Raw genomic sequence first — 14,964 nt, forward strand, 5'->3', positions numbered from 1 at the left:
ATTGGCCTTTGGTGACTGAATTCCATACCTCCAGCCCTTTTTCCCCTCCCTGAAGGTGGGTGTTGGGTGGGGCTAAGTTTTCTCACCTCCTAACTGGGTAGTTGGCTTCTGGGGCAACTAGCTCCCATTCTCACCTAGGGGCTTTCCCAAAAATTGCCTCATTACCATAACAAGACATCTTTATGGCTCTCACCACTTAAGGAATTTCAAAGGTTTTAGGTGCTGTGTACCAGGAACAGGGAAGAAGACCAAATATAGAATTTATTATAAATCACAATGTCACACTCCGCCTCTCAGCTTTCACAACACTAGATGGGTTAGAATCTAGAAAGCTGACGATGGCAATACCCCTTCTATCCACTCTATGGTATAGGTAATTCTCAAATCTGTCGGTGTAACAGAATCACTTCAGGAACTGGATAAAAGTTTATATCCCTGAATGATAACCTGTCATTGTGAAGCAGAATTTCGAAGGTTGGGGCCCCTAGAATGTGCATTGATAAAATAATAATAATAATAATAATAATAATAATAATAATAATAATAACAATAAACTTAATGCCATTAAAGTTCTGATTTATTTATTTTTTTACTCCTCTTGTTGACACTATGCTTCATCTTCACCAAATCCATGGGACAACCTTTGGAATCACTCCCTTTGGGTCCACCCCTACCTGCAGGGATCCAGGTTGGGGCCAGTAGTGGGAAGGGAAGTTCCTGCCCCTGTAGGATTCATGCAAGGGCTCCAATGGTTGTGCCCATGGCAAAGGGCCCTGAGTTCCTGCCAAAGAAACATGGTTTGTGTAAGGCTTTGTCCTCCTGGTTTTAATTTTTACTATGCAGAAAACAATAAAAAGGTAAAGAACTCTTAAAAGGAAAAAAATTACCACAATGTCAATACTTGAAGACAACCACCATGTCACTTTAGTATTTTCTCTCATAGTCTTTGTTGGAATTGTTCCATTCAACGGCATTATGATTTCATTTCCATTAAAGACCAGACTTTTATAAATATGCTTAGGAACCTAGTTTTCCTCCCCTTTATTAGGTCTATAAGAAAATGTATTCCAAGTTCTAAACTATTAAAATGAGATTTTTGTGAGCCTTGAAGCTAAGAAGACCTGGGTTTGAACTGCAGCCCATCATTTACTAGCTGGGCAAGTTTTAAACATCTCTGTTCATCACTTTATTTCTAAAGCAAGAGTAACATTTACAAAATGCCTAAAACATAGTATACACTTAGTAAGTGTTAGTTACTTTCTTTATGATACCTCCAAGTTTAAAAATTTTTTCCTCATAATATGGCTAATTTTGCTTTCTCATAATTTGTTCTACCAAAGTTTCTATTACTTCTTTCATTCGAGATATAAAGTTTCTTTTCTAAGGTGGATTGTCATTACTGAATATCTAAATTACTTCAAGTCTGATTTCCAACCAGTGTTCTATTTTTTTTTTTTAATTAATTTTTTTTTCAACGTTTATTTATTTTTGGGACAGAGAGAGACAGAGCATGAACGGGGGAGGGGCAGAGAGAGAGAGGGAGACACAGAATCGGAAACAGGCTCCAGGCTCTGAGCCATCAGCCCAGAGCCCGATGCGGGGCTCGAACTCACGGACCGCGAGATCGTGACCTGGCTGAAGTTGGACGCTTAACCAACTGCGCCACCCAGGCGCCCCTCCAACCAGTGTTCTAACTAAAGTGCTCTAACTTCACATTTTGAAGTTTTATTTTTCTTTAAACATATTATTTTTTTAATTTTTATTTTTGAGAGAGCGAGCGAGCAGGGGAGGGGGGAGAGAGAAAGAGAGAGAGAGAGAGAGAGAGAGAGAGAGAGAGAGAGAGAGAGAGAATATATAAAACAGGGTCCAGGATCCAAGCTGTCAGCACAGAGCCTGACACAGGGGTTGAACACACAAACTGCGAGATTATGACCTGAGCTGAAGTTGGTGCTTAACCGACTAAGCCCCCCAGGCGCCTCTGAAGTTTTATTTTTCTAAGCTGCATCAACTGTAAATATAGGGAAATCTTTAAGTATTATACACCGTAATGATTGGGTTTTGACATTAATGTCCATTCTTGTGAGGGGCCAGCTTTTCCTATTTCCATTTTTATTGTGGAGAACAGGGGCAGAGAAAATGGGGGAGGCAGTGGTCTATTTTCCTTTCCAAGAGTGTGAAGAAGACTACTCATTGTCCTCTAAATCTTTTTGATCCTTCGTTTGTAACTGAATTCCCCCCTTCCAGTTAGGCACACAGCTGCCCATTCATACAGACATTTCAGGCCTCAAAGAGGGTAGGGTTAAGGTGTGTGATTAAATTCTGGCAAATGGATGTGACCAAAGTGACCTGAACCTTTGCTGCTCTTGCCCTTTCCCTCTCCTCTTTGGCCAGGATGCAGATGAGCAAAACTATCATAGAAGCCATTATTTTGGGCAGCATCCAAATTTGTCATTATGAATCATAGGCTACATGCAGCAGCACCAAGACTGGGGAATTTTCTGATATTGCTGAAAAAAAAAAAGTGAAAAGGGAAGAAATATTCAGCTTAGGTCTAGGAACTTGGTACCACTTCCTCAAGTCTCCTATACATAAAATGTGGAATCATGAATGGGAGGACAGAATTAATGTGGTCAGACATGAGTTTTAGTATGAATTTTGAAGTTAAGACTATTGTCCAACAATGTACTAGTATATATTAGCCCTACTGTATGGAAATAGATTGTTTGTGAGCATATAAATTATAAACTGCATATGTGGCTTACAGAATAAAGACATGTTTCCAATCCTTAAATGATATCTGTTAAAAGGTTCTCTGGTATATGCAAAAGAAACAAGCGGTACTGATTTTTGCAAATAATATGCTCATGACATATGGATATTTAGGTAAGTATCTTTGCAGGAAATGGATTAAAAGTCAAAAAGGTTATGAGGGAATATCAGCATTTTTTCTTCAACCACAAAAAATTACACCCGTTTTTAGGTTTCTTCATTCTCTAATTTGAATTTGGTAAAGTTATCAATGATTAATGTAGTCATTCCTTTAATAACTAAAGAAGAGATTCCACAAAGAGAAACAGATAGTAAGTCTGAGAAGCAACTGCATTTTGCAGATGACTTTTGCTTTTCAGAAGATTTCCGGTGTACTCAAAGCAATTATCGTGATGCTATGTGGCATCTATAAGATATCACTGACCATTAAATTACAGGATAAAAAATGCATTTCATTACTTGGAAATGATTTCACTGAAAAAACTGACATCAAGGGCAGGTCATTTCAACAAACTCAGTTTTGGTGGGACCTCATGGCAGGGATGAGAAGCTCTGAGAGCAGTTACTCATTACTGATGGAAAAGGAACACAGGTCCCGGCAGTAAGCAGTACATGATCTACCAATGTCATCTTAGTTATTCCCATGGGCACCGCAATAGTACACAGGACTACAGAGAGCATCAGTATGAGAGATCCCTATCAAATACTTTTTACCAAAGACTGTTTTGTTCAGTTAGAATACTGTCTCCCAGGTTTTTGAACAAGCAAAAAAGCAGCTGCAATCTAAATAAAAATGAAAAGCAGGATTTTAAAAAAAAAATTTTTTTTTTCAACGTTTATTTATTTTTGGGACAGAGAGAGACAGAGCATGAACGGGGGATGGGCAGAGAGAGAGGGAGACACAGAATCGGAAACAGGCTCCAGGCTCTGAGCCATCAGCCCAGAGCCTGACGCGGGGCTCGAACTCACGGACCGCGAGATCGTGACCTGGCTGAAGTCAGATGCTTAACCGACTGCGCCACCCAGGCGCCCCAAAAAGCAGGATTTTTTTAAAAGTGACACTGACCAACAACTATTTCCTGAAAACTACCATGAACCTACTAATGTGCTACTGTCCATGTCCATGTTGTATTTCTAACACCCAAATACAGAGATAAATGGGCTTACTTTACCAAACAATGCAAGGGATTTTGTAAGCAAAGTGTTAAGGTTCCCTAAAAACAAAAATAAAGCAATCTTAAATGTTTCAGAACCTGACAACAATGCACAATCAAGCTGGCCACAATGGACACATCTATAGCCTCTTAAAACCTATGTTTTCTCTTGAAGACTGATACTGAAAGGTTTTCAAGTATCACTAAAAGTGGTTTAATTAAAATTTCCTGTCAAAGGAATTAAAACAACTGTTCAAGAGGAGGAAAAAAAGCTTAAAAAGAATACATATTGAATGATTTCATTAATGTAACTAGAAAATGCAAACAAATTTATACTGTTAGAAAGCACATCAGGGTCTGGGGCTTAGGGCCTAGAGTGGACGGAGGCAAGGACTACAAAGGGGCATGGGAGACCCTGGGGAGGCGGGAAGGAAATGTTCAGTATCTTGCTTGTTGGATGGACTCCCAAGTGTATACACGTCAAAACTCAGTAAACTGCACTCAATAAGTGGATGCAGTTTAGTGTGTAAATATTACATCCCAATTAAAAGACAAAGAACAAAGAGGTAAAAACAAAAATACAAAACAAACCAAAAATGGAAAAGCCTGAATTAAGCCTTTCCTAAGAGCAGAGAACAAATCTTTCTAGACCAAACCTCACAATATCATTATTTGTATTTCCATTTTTAGCAGGTCTTTCAGCTGAGGGGAGTGAAAGAGTGACGACACCCATCACATTGAATAAATAATGTGGAAACTGAAGCACTCAGCAAGTTTTAAATTACGGCAAAGTGGTATAGAGCACAGACTTGGGTTTAAAAGTGCTGGCTAGAGGACCTGGGTGGCTCAGTCTGTTAAGCGTCTGACTGTTGGTTTCGGCTCAGGTTATGATCTCATGGTTTGTGGGATGGAGCCCTGTGTCGGGCTCTGCACTGACAGTATAGAGCCTGCTTGGGATTTTCCTTCCCTCTCTCTCTCTCTGCCTCTCCCCTGCTTGTGCTCCGTCTCTCAAAATAAATCAATAAACTTAAAAAAAAAATAAAGTGTTGGTTTTGTTGTGATCTATAGAGTGGTCACAAAGCCTCTGTTCCTGCAAGTTACCTCAAATCCCCCCCTTCCCCCACTGACCATTTGCTACTCAGTTTACAAATTTTCCCATGCTCTTCTTCACATCATGGGCTTATAGTGGCTACAGAGTCCCCTTGCATGAGATTCTGCCTAAAACAGCTGACGGGGGAAAAGTAGACTCAGGGACAAGTCTTAGCATTTAGGAGCCCTTTTTCCATCTGCGAAATGGGAGTACAATCGAACTACCATGTGACTAAAGAGAACATGTAACTTGGCATTAGCCATATGGGCTTCACTTATAATACATGCTCAATAAATATCTGTTAAAGAAATAAGTGAATCAATGAGCTGATTTACTAAAATGAAGATCGAGTTTATAAGAATGTGTATATGTGCACCACAGGTGCTGGTTGGGGGGTTAGTAGGTAGATAATGGAATGAAATGCTTAATGTAACTTAGATATACTACAGGAAACCAGTTTCCTAATGAGAAGAATCACTCAGTGATGTATATGCCATTTGTACCTCATATAAATCATGATTTAATGAAATTGTGAAGAGCACCCATTTAACAAAAACTTTGAATGGTTAGATAGATTATGTTAAATGGCCAATCATCTAGCTTCTCAAAAATCATGATTATGTTACAACAGTGTTGAGTACTGTAAGAATACTCACTACTCAGTTTTTATTTGACTTTGTGTGAGGTAAACATATTGCAGAGCAGAACACCTCACAGCTTATTTGCTGATATAAATCATTAACCATTTTTGTAAACAAGTTTAGAATAACAATCTGAATTTTATTACAAACAAAAATAATCTAGAAAGCTTCCTTCAATTATACAGTATGCACAAGGATTTCTGCATTACATGGTTTTACATAAAATGTTTTGAATGATACAAGTGGGACTTCCTACCATTTGAAGAGGAGTTGACTGCTGAAAACCATACACTTAACAGAAAGAAAAAAGTTTCACAGGCAAAACCTATCATCTCTGGCTACAGGCAGGAGCGGAAACTAGGAACATAAAAGAAGCTTGGAGAAAAAAAAAACAAAACAATAAATACTCCAAAATGCTTTAGCAAAAAGAGTCAAACATTTGTAAACAACTTTTAAACAAATCTCTTTACTATGTGGTGTTGCTATAAAGTCAAGTCTTAACTGATTTTCATTTGACTCAGAAAAGTTACTTTTACTGCTGAGTATTTCTCTCTAGACTTTGTTTTCTTTCCCTGGAGAATAAAATATAATTAGGTATTGTTCGAGATTCTGAATTTCTTAGAGGGGGGCCTTTGAGCCACTTGCTTGTCTTTTTGCTATTTCCACCCAAAAATGAGGGTTAGAGTGAAAGGTAAAACCAGAATCAATAAAAATTTTGGCTCCTTATTAGTCTCTGTTTGGAGGTTTAATGGGTGAGGATGCTGATAAAACTAGCTGTGGATTTTAATTATCCCTGCTGCACTTTTATCCCATCAGGGATAATCAGGACTTAAAAAGTATGAGCTTTGCAACACAACTACTTACAAACCATGTAGGCTGAGCTGCACTCAATGTGTAGGACAATTACTGTTTGAGAACCCCCAGGAACTTACTGTAAACAAACAAGCAAGTGTTCAAGAGCCTGTTTTTGTACTTGGTACCATGACGTAACACTACTATTTTCTTTCGTTTTCCTACTTGAGACTTTTATGAAGTGATTACATGTAACAATAATAAATTTTCCCTTTAAGTATATATGATATATAGTAAAAACACATTAATGACTAAAATAAAATCTGAAGTCAAGCATTAGCAACCACACTTGAATGTCTTGTGCTCTGAGATAATCAGAAAAGTCTCTAAACACTGACTAGGTCCCTCTTGGTGAAGTGACACATGTATGTAACAAGCAGCAATGCTAGGAGTTATACTTTTCCTTAGTCTACAGGTATTTTCTGTGCCAATTTTACTATTAATGTGTTGAGACCAGTATCACTTTCAGCTAGGTAATCAAATTATTTGGGAATGATAACCTTTCTTTCATTTAAATCAAGCAATGGTAGACATTTATTTACTGGAAACTTTCTAATAATAGATTTTGAGGAAGCTAAAAAAAACACAGTTTAGTACAAACTGTCCTTTACCTTTATTGCTTGTATACACAGGAATACATTATAAAACTCAGTGGAAGGAGGAAAAAAGTAACAGAAGAAAAAGTTACCTGCTTTAGCATTTTTTAAGAATAGTTTTGATAACTTCTTAGATCAACTTGCTTATCTGAAACAGAGTAGAACTACAATACAATCATGATATAATTCTAATAATCACAGAAATTATGCTTTCATTTTTAATTTTCTCTTCATAAAACATTAATGCTATAAAAATGAGGTTGATGACATCCTTATTTAAAAGACACCTTGTACTGGTATCAAAATGTGATTTATTTTAATACCAACTGAAAAAATAGAGCTTATATAGTCTATTATTTCAATGAAGTTTTTTTATTACTTTTATTTTCAAAGTTTACGGTAGCAAAGTTATTGTTAACAATATAAATTTTCTCTTTATAAGTGTTGAAATTCCCTTAAAAGTGTTGAAAGGCAGCAGGCATTCTAGGATGGGCTTGTAAGGAAAATTAATTATTCCAATGTTGATAAAGAGTATACTTGATGAATTTATATTTCCTTCTTTAACTTCCTTACTAAACTTCTCCTGATTTGCCAGGTTTTTTTTAATTTTTTACTCTTTTGGTATCATAAAAGAAATCTAAGCCCAAGCCTTTTAGTTGGAGCAATTATTTCCATTTTCCATCATTTCTCTTCAGTTTTTCAAATATACACTACAACAATCCAATAATCATTGCAGGAAGGAATGATCATTTAAGCTGGATCGTGTTCATTTACCTTTTAATTTCATTTAGGAGATATTAATATTAGAGTCATAAAGTCTTTACAGTCTCAACACACATACACACAATCACAGAATTAAAAATCTTTATATCTTAAAAAAAAGGGTTCCATTTTGTTCAATGTATCATAATTTCAGTCCAATGAAATATGCTTTTATTAAATACAGCAGCCGCCACTTACCTTTAAATATTTTATGGATGGAACTAAGTTCAGTACTGATTGAAGGATGCTGGCATCAGAGCCCTCACTTTGGAACTATCTCTAAAGGTTCTGCATTTCTATAATGTACCACTGATTATTCTAGATTTTATAATACCCTGTCTTTAACTTGGTATATACCATCTTTTGGAAAAAAAAAATTATTTGTTTTTTGAGATGAGATACAAGAACAAAATCATTCTTGAGGTTCCACCTCGAAAAAAGGCGATGTTTGCACATAGCAGCTAGTTTGATACCCCGTTTTGTTAGGCTAGCCTTCACACAATGAGCATGCATATATAGCCATGGTTCACTGCATCTGTTTTGAAGTTGAGAACTGCTGCTTATTCAAGTCACAGATGCCCCCATGTTATGCAAGGAGACAGTTGAACTGCATGTCCACCATGAGAAAAAGAAAATAAACGATGAAACAAAATGCAGCAAATATAGGCAGTTGGCATTCAGAACACGCCCAAAAGCTAACACTCACGAATTGTCATTAGAAGGGCTTTTCTTTCCTTAAAAAAAAAAAGTCTTTCTTTGCATATTTTAAAATTTGAAGGTCCCAGAGAATCATGAAGTGCCTTGTCGTTTTTGCTGCTGGCTTCTGATGACCTCTAGTTGTTTTTTACATTGCTGGTAATAAGTAGAAAGGCTTTTGTTTTCATCTAAAAGCTTTTTATGTTCCTGCACCAGACGAGATGTATTTTGCTGGTCCTTTTCATCCTGGTCCAGTTCTGCAACTAGTTCTTGCCTAAAAACAAATACCACATAATAAAATATAGTAAAAGATACACGATAGAAAAAATTTATACGCTAATAACCAATGAGCTCAACTAATTAGAACTTTTATTCTGGCTCTGTCATTATGCATCTCAGGGACACCATGCAAATGTAACTGCGGGCTAGAATGGAGACTAGCATCCACTCTTCTGGTTTACCCATACAAACACCATAATCCTTTTATTTTAATAAGTAACTCTACTTAGACAATTAGTGAATACAGATAAAATGGTATAATTAAAGTTTTAGAAAATTTTACCTGGTATCCTTTTTGTGTAGGAAGAAAAAGGCTGGGGAAGGGCTCTGACCACAGGAAAATAACATGATGTTTTTACCATTCACATTCCACTTTTACACTCATGAACTTTTATTCATGTTTTGAAGTCAGTTTTATTTAACCACAGTGCCAAGTGGGGGCTAATACAACATTTGCAAGCTAATTAAAATAGACGCTATCAACTTAAATCTGTTTCTTACTTTAAAACAGTGAGAACAATACAAAGTACCACTTTCAAATGAGTTATTCACTTTTAAGAACATTTTTAGGAATGACCCTTAGAGACTTTCATAGCCTGATAAACTTTTTTAAGCCCCCTTTTATTTGGGAGATGTTCAGTATTAGCTCCTATAGCGAAGTTACTGGATATAACTGAATAACTAACGAAAAGCCTCCAAATGGTTTTCTTGTAATACTTCTCATTTTTAAAGTATTCAAGGGGTGCCTGGGTGGCTCAACTGGTTAAGCTTCCGACTTCAGCTCAGGTCATGATCTCATGGTCCGTGGGTTTGAGACCCATGTCAAACTCTTGTCCAGCTCAGAGCCTGGAGCCTGCTTTGGATTCTGTCTCTCCCTCTCTCTCTCTGCCCCTCCCCTGCTTCTGCTCTCTCTCTCAAAAACGAATAAACATTAAAAAAAAAATAACGTATTTAAAATTGATTAAAACCATCAAAGTGTTCACATTCCCTCAATCCACCATTTATTTTTTCCAGCTCAGAACTCCTCTTTCAAATGAATAAAGTATGAAAAAAGTATAGGTTAAACATGTGAAATAAGAAAGTTTTTTTTTTTAAATAAAGTACTAACAGTTCTGTAGTTAGCTCCATAATTTGCAGACTCTAATATTTATTTCCTATATAGCTTTTAAGGTACTGAATTGAAATCATTTACATTGTTATAACAATAAATTGCGATGGAGCTACTTTTTGTTTGTTTTTTTGGAAGTACAAAAAGAAATTATTCCAGGAAGCAAGAAATTTTCACTTATTTAGATTAAAATTAATAGACGGAATCCTATTACCATATATACGTATAGTTGCCATGAGTTTTTCCTATAGCACTTCATTTTAGTTACCACAGTAACTCAGCTTCAGAGGTACAAAATTGCATGAGGTACAAAATTTCATGACGTTCATGTTTAAGAAAACTGAAGTTTTGGGTTTCTTTAAGAATTTCAAATAAAGGAGTATGGGAATTGTAGTTCTTAAAAAAGCGAGGAAGGCAGCCTCCATAACTCTTAGAAAGACACATGTGAGTATAAAACTCCCAAGAAAAACACTCACAGGTATAAAATAAAGTAATTCTATTCTCCTAAACAGATACCTGGAGAGAACAGATCTACAAAATGTTTCTAAGATAAAGCACAAGTGAACATTAGTAAATCAAATTATTTCACTTATGTCCAAGGAAACAATAAATCTTTATAATTATAAATCTAAACAGCTTTTAATTTTAAAATTCTTAGAATGTAAAATATGTTTATGTAGCACCAGTTTATTTTCCTTAGTTTTAATGTATGTAGTCAAAAAGGTTTAGTTTTGCAAGAAAAATAGCCAAAAGGTGCTACAAACCGAAAGGCAGAACATATGTAGAACCTCCAAATTACAAATATAGTTGAACAACATGGGTCTGAACTATATGTGTCCACTTATACGTGGATTTTTGTATAGTACTGCAAATGTATTTCCCCTTCCTTTTGATTTCCTTAAAATTTTTTCTCTAGCTTACTTTATTGTAAGAATACAGTACATAATACTCATAACATATAAAATATATGTTAATTGACTGCTTATGCTATTGGTAAGGATTCTGGTCAACAATAGGCCATTAGCAGTTATGTTTTTGCAGAGTCGGAAGTTACATGCAGATTTTTGAATGAGTGGGAGTTCACAACCCCAACCCCCAAGCTATTCAAGGAAGTCAAGTTAATGCTTAATGCATTATGCTTAATGCTTAATGATTAATTCTAAAATTAATTCTAAATTAATTATTTAGAATTAATATTTAAATTTTAAATTAATATTTAAAATTCTAAAAATTAATACAGTTTTCATGTCTTTAAACAATATTTCACCTTAACATATTTTAGACCCAAAATACTAATGTTTTTATTCATAACAGTCAACTTACTTTCTCTGTAATAACAATGCAATTTCTGTTTGAACTTTCATATATTCTTGTGCCATTTTACAATGCTGCTCAAACACTGCCATAGATTCTTTGGAGTTTGGGCACGGTGCTAGAGGCTGAAAATAAATAAAGAAAGTTAAAACATAATTAAATCAAATCTCAATATCAAGCTGAGAGTTAATATGGTGACTGTGATATATTTTTATAGCACTAAAGCAATGATCTTTTAAAAATAAGTGTTAACCCATGGCCTAGAAAATTTCAGTGTCCTTTTGTCAGAGTTAACTCACAGCTTAAATTCACACCTGTGGTTTTAACACTTTCATTGTTATAGCGGATCATGACTAAAGTGATCACTGGCCTCTGGTTTTACATTTCAGGTTGCCAAACCATATTATACCAAGAGGGTTTATGGCTCTCATACTCATGAGCAGACACTGAAGTGTATTACTTATATTTTCAGTCACAATGAACGTGACAGTGTATTACAAAATCTACTAAGTAGAAATGAGCTTAAGTAAATTTTATATTGTAGTGCACTGAAAGAGCAAAAATGCTATTCTTGGCATCCTTAAACAAAGATATGAGAGTATTTTAAGACAACTGTTAAGAACATGATTTTGCCAATTTTAAACTTGATTAACTTAACTGAATGAATTATTTTAACTTGAATTTAGAAAGTTTGGGGAAGCCAAATAAAAGCATAAATAAATGAATATACGATGACAAGATATGAACACTTTCTAGGTAGATTCTAGAAAGATTCTCTAGCTTAGATAGCTTTCTAGATAGATTCTCTAAACCTTTTCTATAAGGAGAAAATAAAAACGGTCACTGAGAAACTACCCCTTTACCTGTAGCTGGTGATCCAGTGTAAGATAAGCCATTGGGATGGAGTTATCCGATCCATTGGTATCTGGAATTCAAGTATGTGTTTATTTATTTTCTATCATAAATAATTATAAACAAAAAGCAAGAAAGCTTCATGAGATATTGGCATTTTGTTCCTAAAGTAAGCAACACATAAAATAAAAGTTATTGCTACTGGTAATGAAGAGTCTATTTCTGAATTTAAAGGTAAACACAGAACATCCAATTACCAGATAATCAGAATGCAATCATACTCTCATACAATTTAAGTTGGCTATAAATTACGTAATATTAAAGCTTACAAATGCTTGTTCAATTAAAAACAAAAACAGTGGTATGGGACCTTTTTAAAATTTGGTCTTCACTGACCCCACCTAATCAAAGCTTTCTTTCTCTTTCTTTCCTTGACCATGCTAAATTTGCTATAAGGCTGTGTCAACCCCTTGAACATTCGTGCTCTTTAACGAAGAAAGAGGGGAAAATAAGAGATACATTCTCTTCCAATGGATTACCTTCAATTTATATATATTCTAGTGTGAACCCTCAACCCACCTCCCCTAATGAGAATCACTGCAGAAAATGAAAGATGTTTTTGATGGGAGTATGTTAAACACAGGTATAATGAACAGTTAGGTATATGGAAACTGCAGTTCAGTGTCCTGTGTGAAACAGTTAAATGGATTAAATCAAACAACTAGTTGATTTTACCAAATTGTTTGGACGGCTTTTGTTTGTATTTCATAAGAGGTAAACTGTCATAACTTGCATGAGTCACATGGGATTAACATTTATGTCTCCAGAAGCAGGCAGGATAACTGTGAAGTAATATGGACTTTTTATTCCAGAAGTAGCTGCCTTCCCACAGTTAGGAAAGAGTAAATGAGCTACACAACTGAACTGTTCAGCCCTTTTCCTGACAAGTGACTCCTTGAAAGAGTGGTATAGATAAAGACAAGGTCAGGCTGACAGTAAGGCACTGTATGCAATGCAATAAAAAACTAGGACAGTTTGATGGTTCACTAACCTCAATAATTTATTGTTGACTGATGAATATTCTAGTTTCCTTTTTTAAAGCCATTGAGAATGTGCTTGCAAGTAACTCTAAAAGCCAAGCTAAATCAGATGAAATAAGATAATGCATATAAGAAATACCATGCAATGCTGGCATATGGTATGCAGTCAACACATGGTGGTGATGGTTACTATTACTGTAGTCGTTGTTGTTATTGATATAAAATGGGAGCATTAGAAAGGACAGGCAATTTAAATTCTAAAGTTTGTTTTTCCGATTGAAAAAGTAATGCTTATTAAATACCAGAGTGCAATAAAGAAAAATAACAGCATATTGCCTAGTAGAGGCCTACCTACCTTAAAATCATATACACTATCATAAATGTTTCCTGAAATGGTTAAACAAGAAATACACTTAATTTGTTATTTCCCTCACCAATTCTTTCCCCACCCACAACAAGACTTTCAAACTATGCTCCCATGGAACACTATTTTCCACAAAATTACAACTGATTGGGGCACCTGGGTGGCTCAGTTGGTTAAGTGTCAGACTCTTGGTTTTGGCTCAAGTCATGATTTTGCAGTTTGTGAGTTCGAGCCCCACACTGGGCTCCATGCTGATAGTGCAGAGTCTGCTTTGGATTCTCTCTTTCACTCTCTTTGACCCTCCCCTGCTCACACTCTCTTTCTCTCTCTCTCTCTCTTTCTTTCTAAATTCATTCATTCATTCATTCATTCATTCATTCATTCATTCGTTCATTCATTCCCCCTGGGGCACCTGGGTGGCTTAGTCAGTTAAGCACCTGACTTCAGCTCAGGTCTTGATCTCACGGATTGTGGGTTTGAGCCCCGCGTCGGGCTCTGTGCTGACAGCTCAGAGCCTGGAGCCTGCTCCGGATTCTGTGTCTCCCTCTTTCTCTGCACCTCCACTACTAGTGCTCTGTCTCTCTCTGTCTCTCAAAAATGAATAAACATTAAAAAAAAAATTTTTTTTTAATTATTTCCCCCCGACTTTATAGGAAAAATTAAGTGTCTTGAACTCTTTTAAAAACACTTCTATTCCTATTACTCTTTCTTAAATCTTTGATATTTGAGGGCGCCTGGGTGGCTCAGTCGGTTGAGCATCTGACTTTGGCTCAGGTCATGATCTCGCGGTCTGTGGGTTCGAGCCCCGCGTCGGGCTCTGTGCTGACAGCTCAGAGCCTGGACCCTGCTTCAGATTCTGTGTCTCCCTCTCTCTCGGCCCCTGCCCCGCTCATGCTCTGTCTCTGTCTCTCTCTCTCTCTGTCAAAAATAAACATTAAAAAAATTTTTTAAATCTTTCATACTTGATGTATCTTATTAAATAAATACCCTGTATCTGATATGTATTTTAGAATTAAGTGTATCAGTGTTTCACAGTATTCAGGGAATGGAAAAAAAAAGCCAAGGACTGTTATTAACTATTAAAGTACTCAGCTTACACTGCAAATATAGTAGTTTATTAAATTTATTAAATAAAGCATGCTAAGTTTATTTTTATTTTTAATGGGCCAGTATTCTGACTCTAATAATATTACAAGGAAAGGGCTCCATGTCTTATACTTCTGTCTTTGCAAACATTGAGTGTTTCCCCCCTCTGTGGCTCCCTCTACTGTGTCTAGCCATCTCTCTCACTAACTGCTCTTGGTTATGTGTCTTTCTTTATCCCCACTATTATAAATAGAAACCCAAAGGCCCTCATTATGTGCTGTGATCATTAATCCGATGTATGCTTTTTACTTTTCTCTGAAAATGCATAGAAATCCCTTCTCTTTTGAAGTAAAAACATCTG

The 14,964-nt window shown here is 36.0% G+C and overlaps 1 protein-coding gene across 10 annotated transcripts in view; it reads right to left on the reverse strand.

Annotated features, from left to right (window-relative positions):
• Nucleotides 1-559: 559 nt before the first annotated feature.
• MAP3K7 (mitogen-activated protein kinase kinase kinase 7) overlaps nt 560-14,964 on the reverse strand; it is an 86,008-nt gene continuing 71,603 nt past the window's right edge. For 2 of the 10 annotated variants that reach the window (XM_003986380.6, XM_003986379.6), the window contains 3 exons: nt 12,125-12,186; nt 11,271-11,386; nt 7,096-8,834 (listed from right to left, as the gene is read on the reverse strand). In XM_003986380.6, coding sequence (XP_003986429.1) covers nt 8,654-8,834; nt 11,271-11,386; nt 12,125-12,186 — 359 coding nt within the window. In that variant the 3' untranslated portion in view covers nt 7,096-8,653. Of the gene's footprint in view, nt 782-5,772; nt 6,030-7,095; nt 8,835-11,270; nt 11,387-12,124; nt 12,187-14,964 lie in introns of those variants that run through there. The other 8 variants (XR_006598030.1, XR_006598031.1, XR_006598026.1 and 5 more) reach the window with 8 other exon arrangements.

Source organism: Felis catus, chromosome B2, assembly GCF_018350175.1.
Source record: "Felis catus isolate Fca126 chromosome B2, F.catus_Fca126_mat1.0, whole genome shotgun sequence".
Taxonomy (NCBI): domain Eukaryota; kingdom Metazoa; phylum Chordata; class Mammalia; order Carnivora; family Felidae; genus Felis; species Felis catus.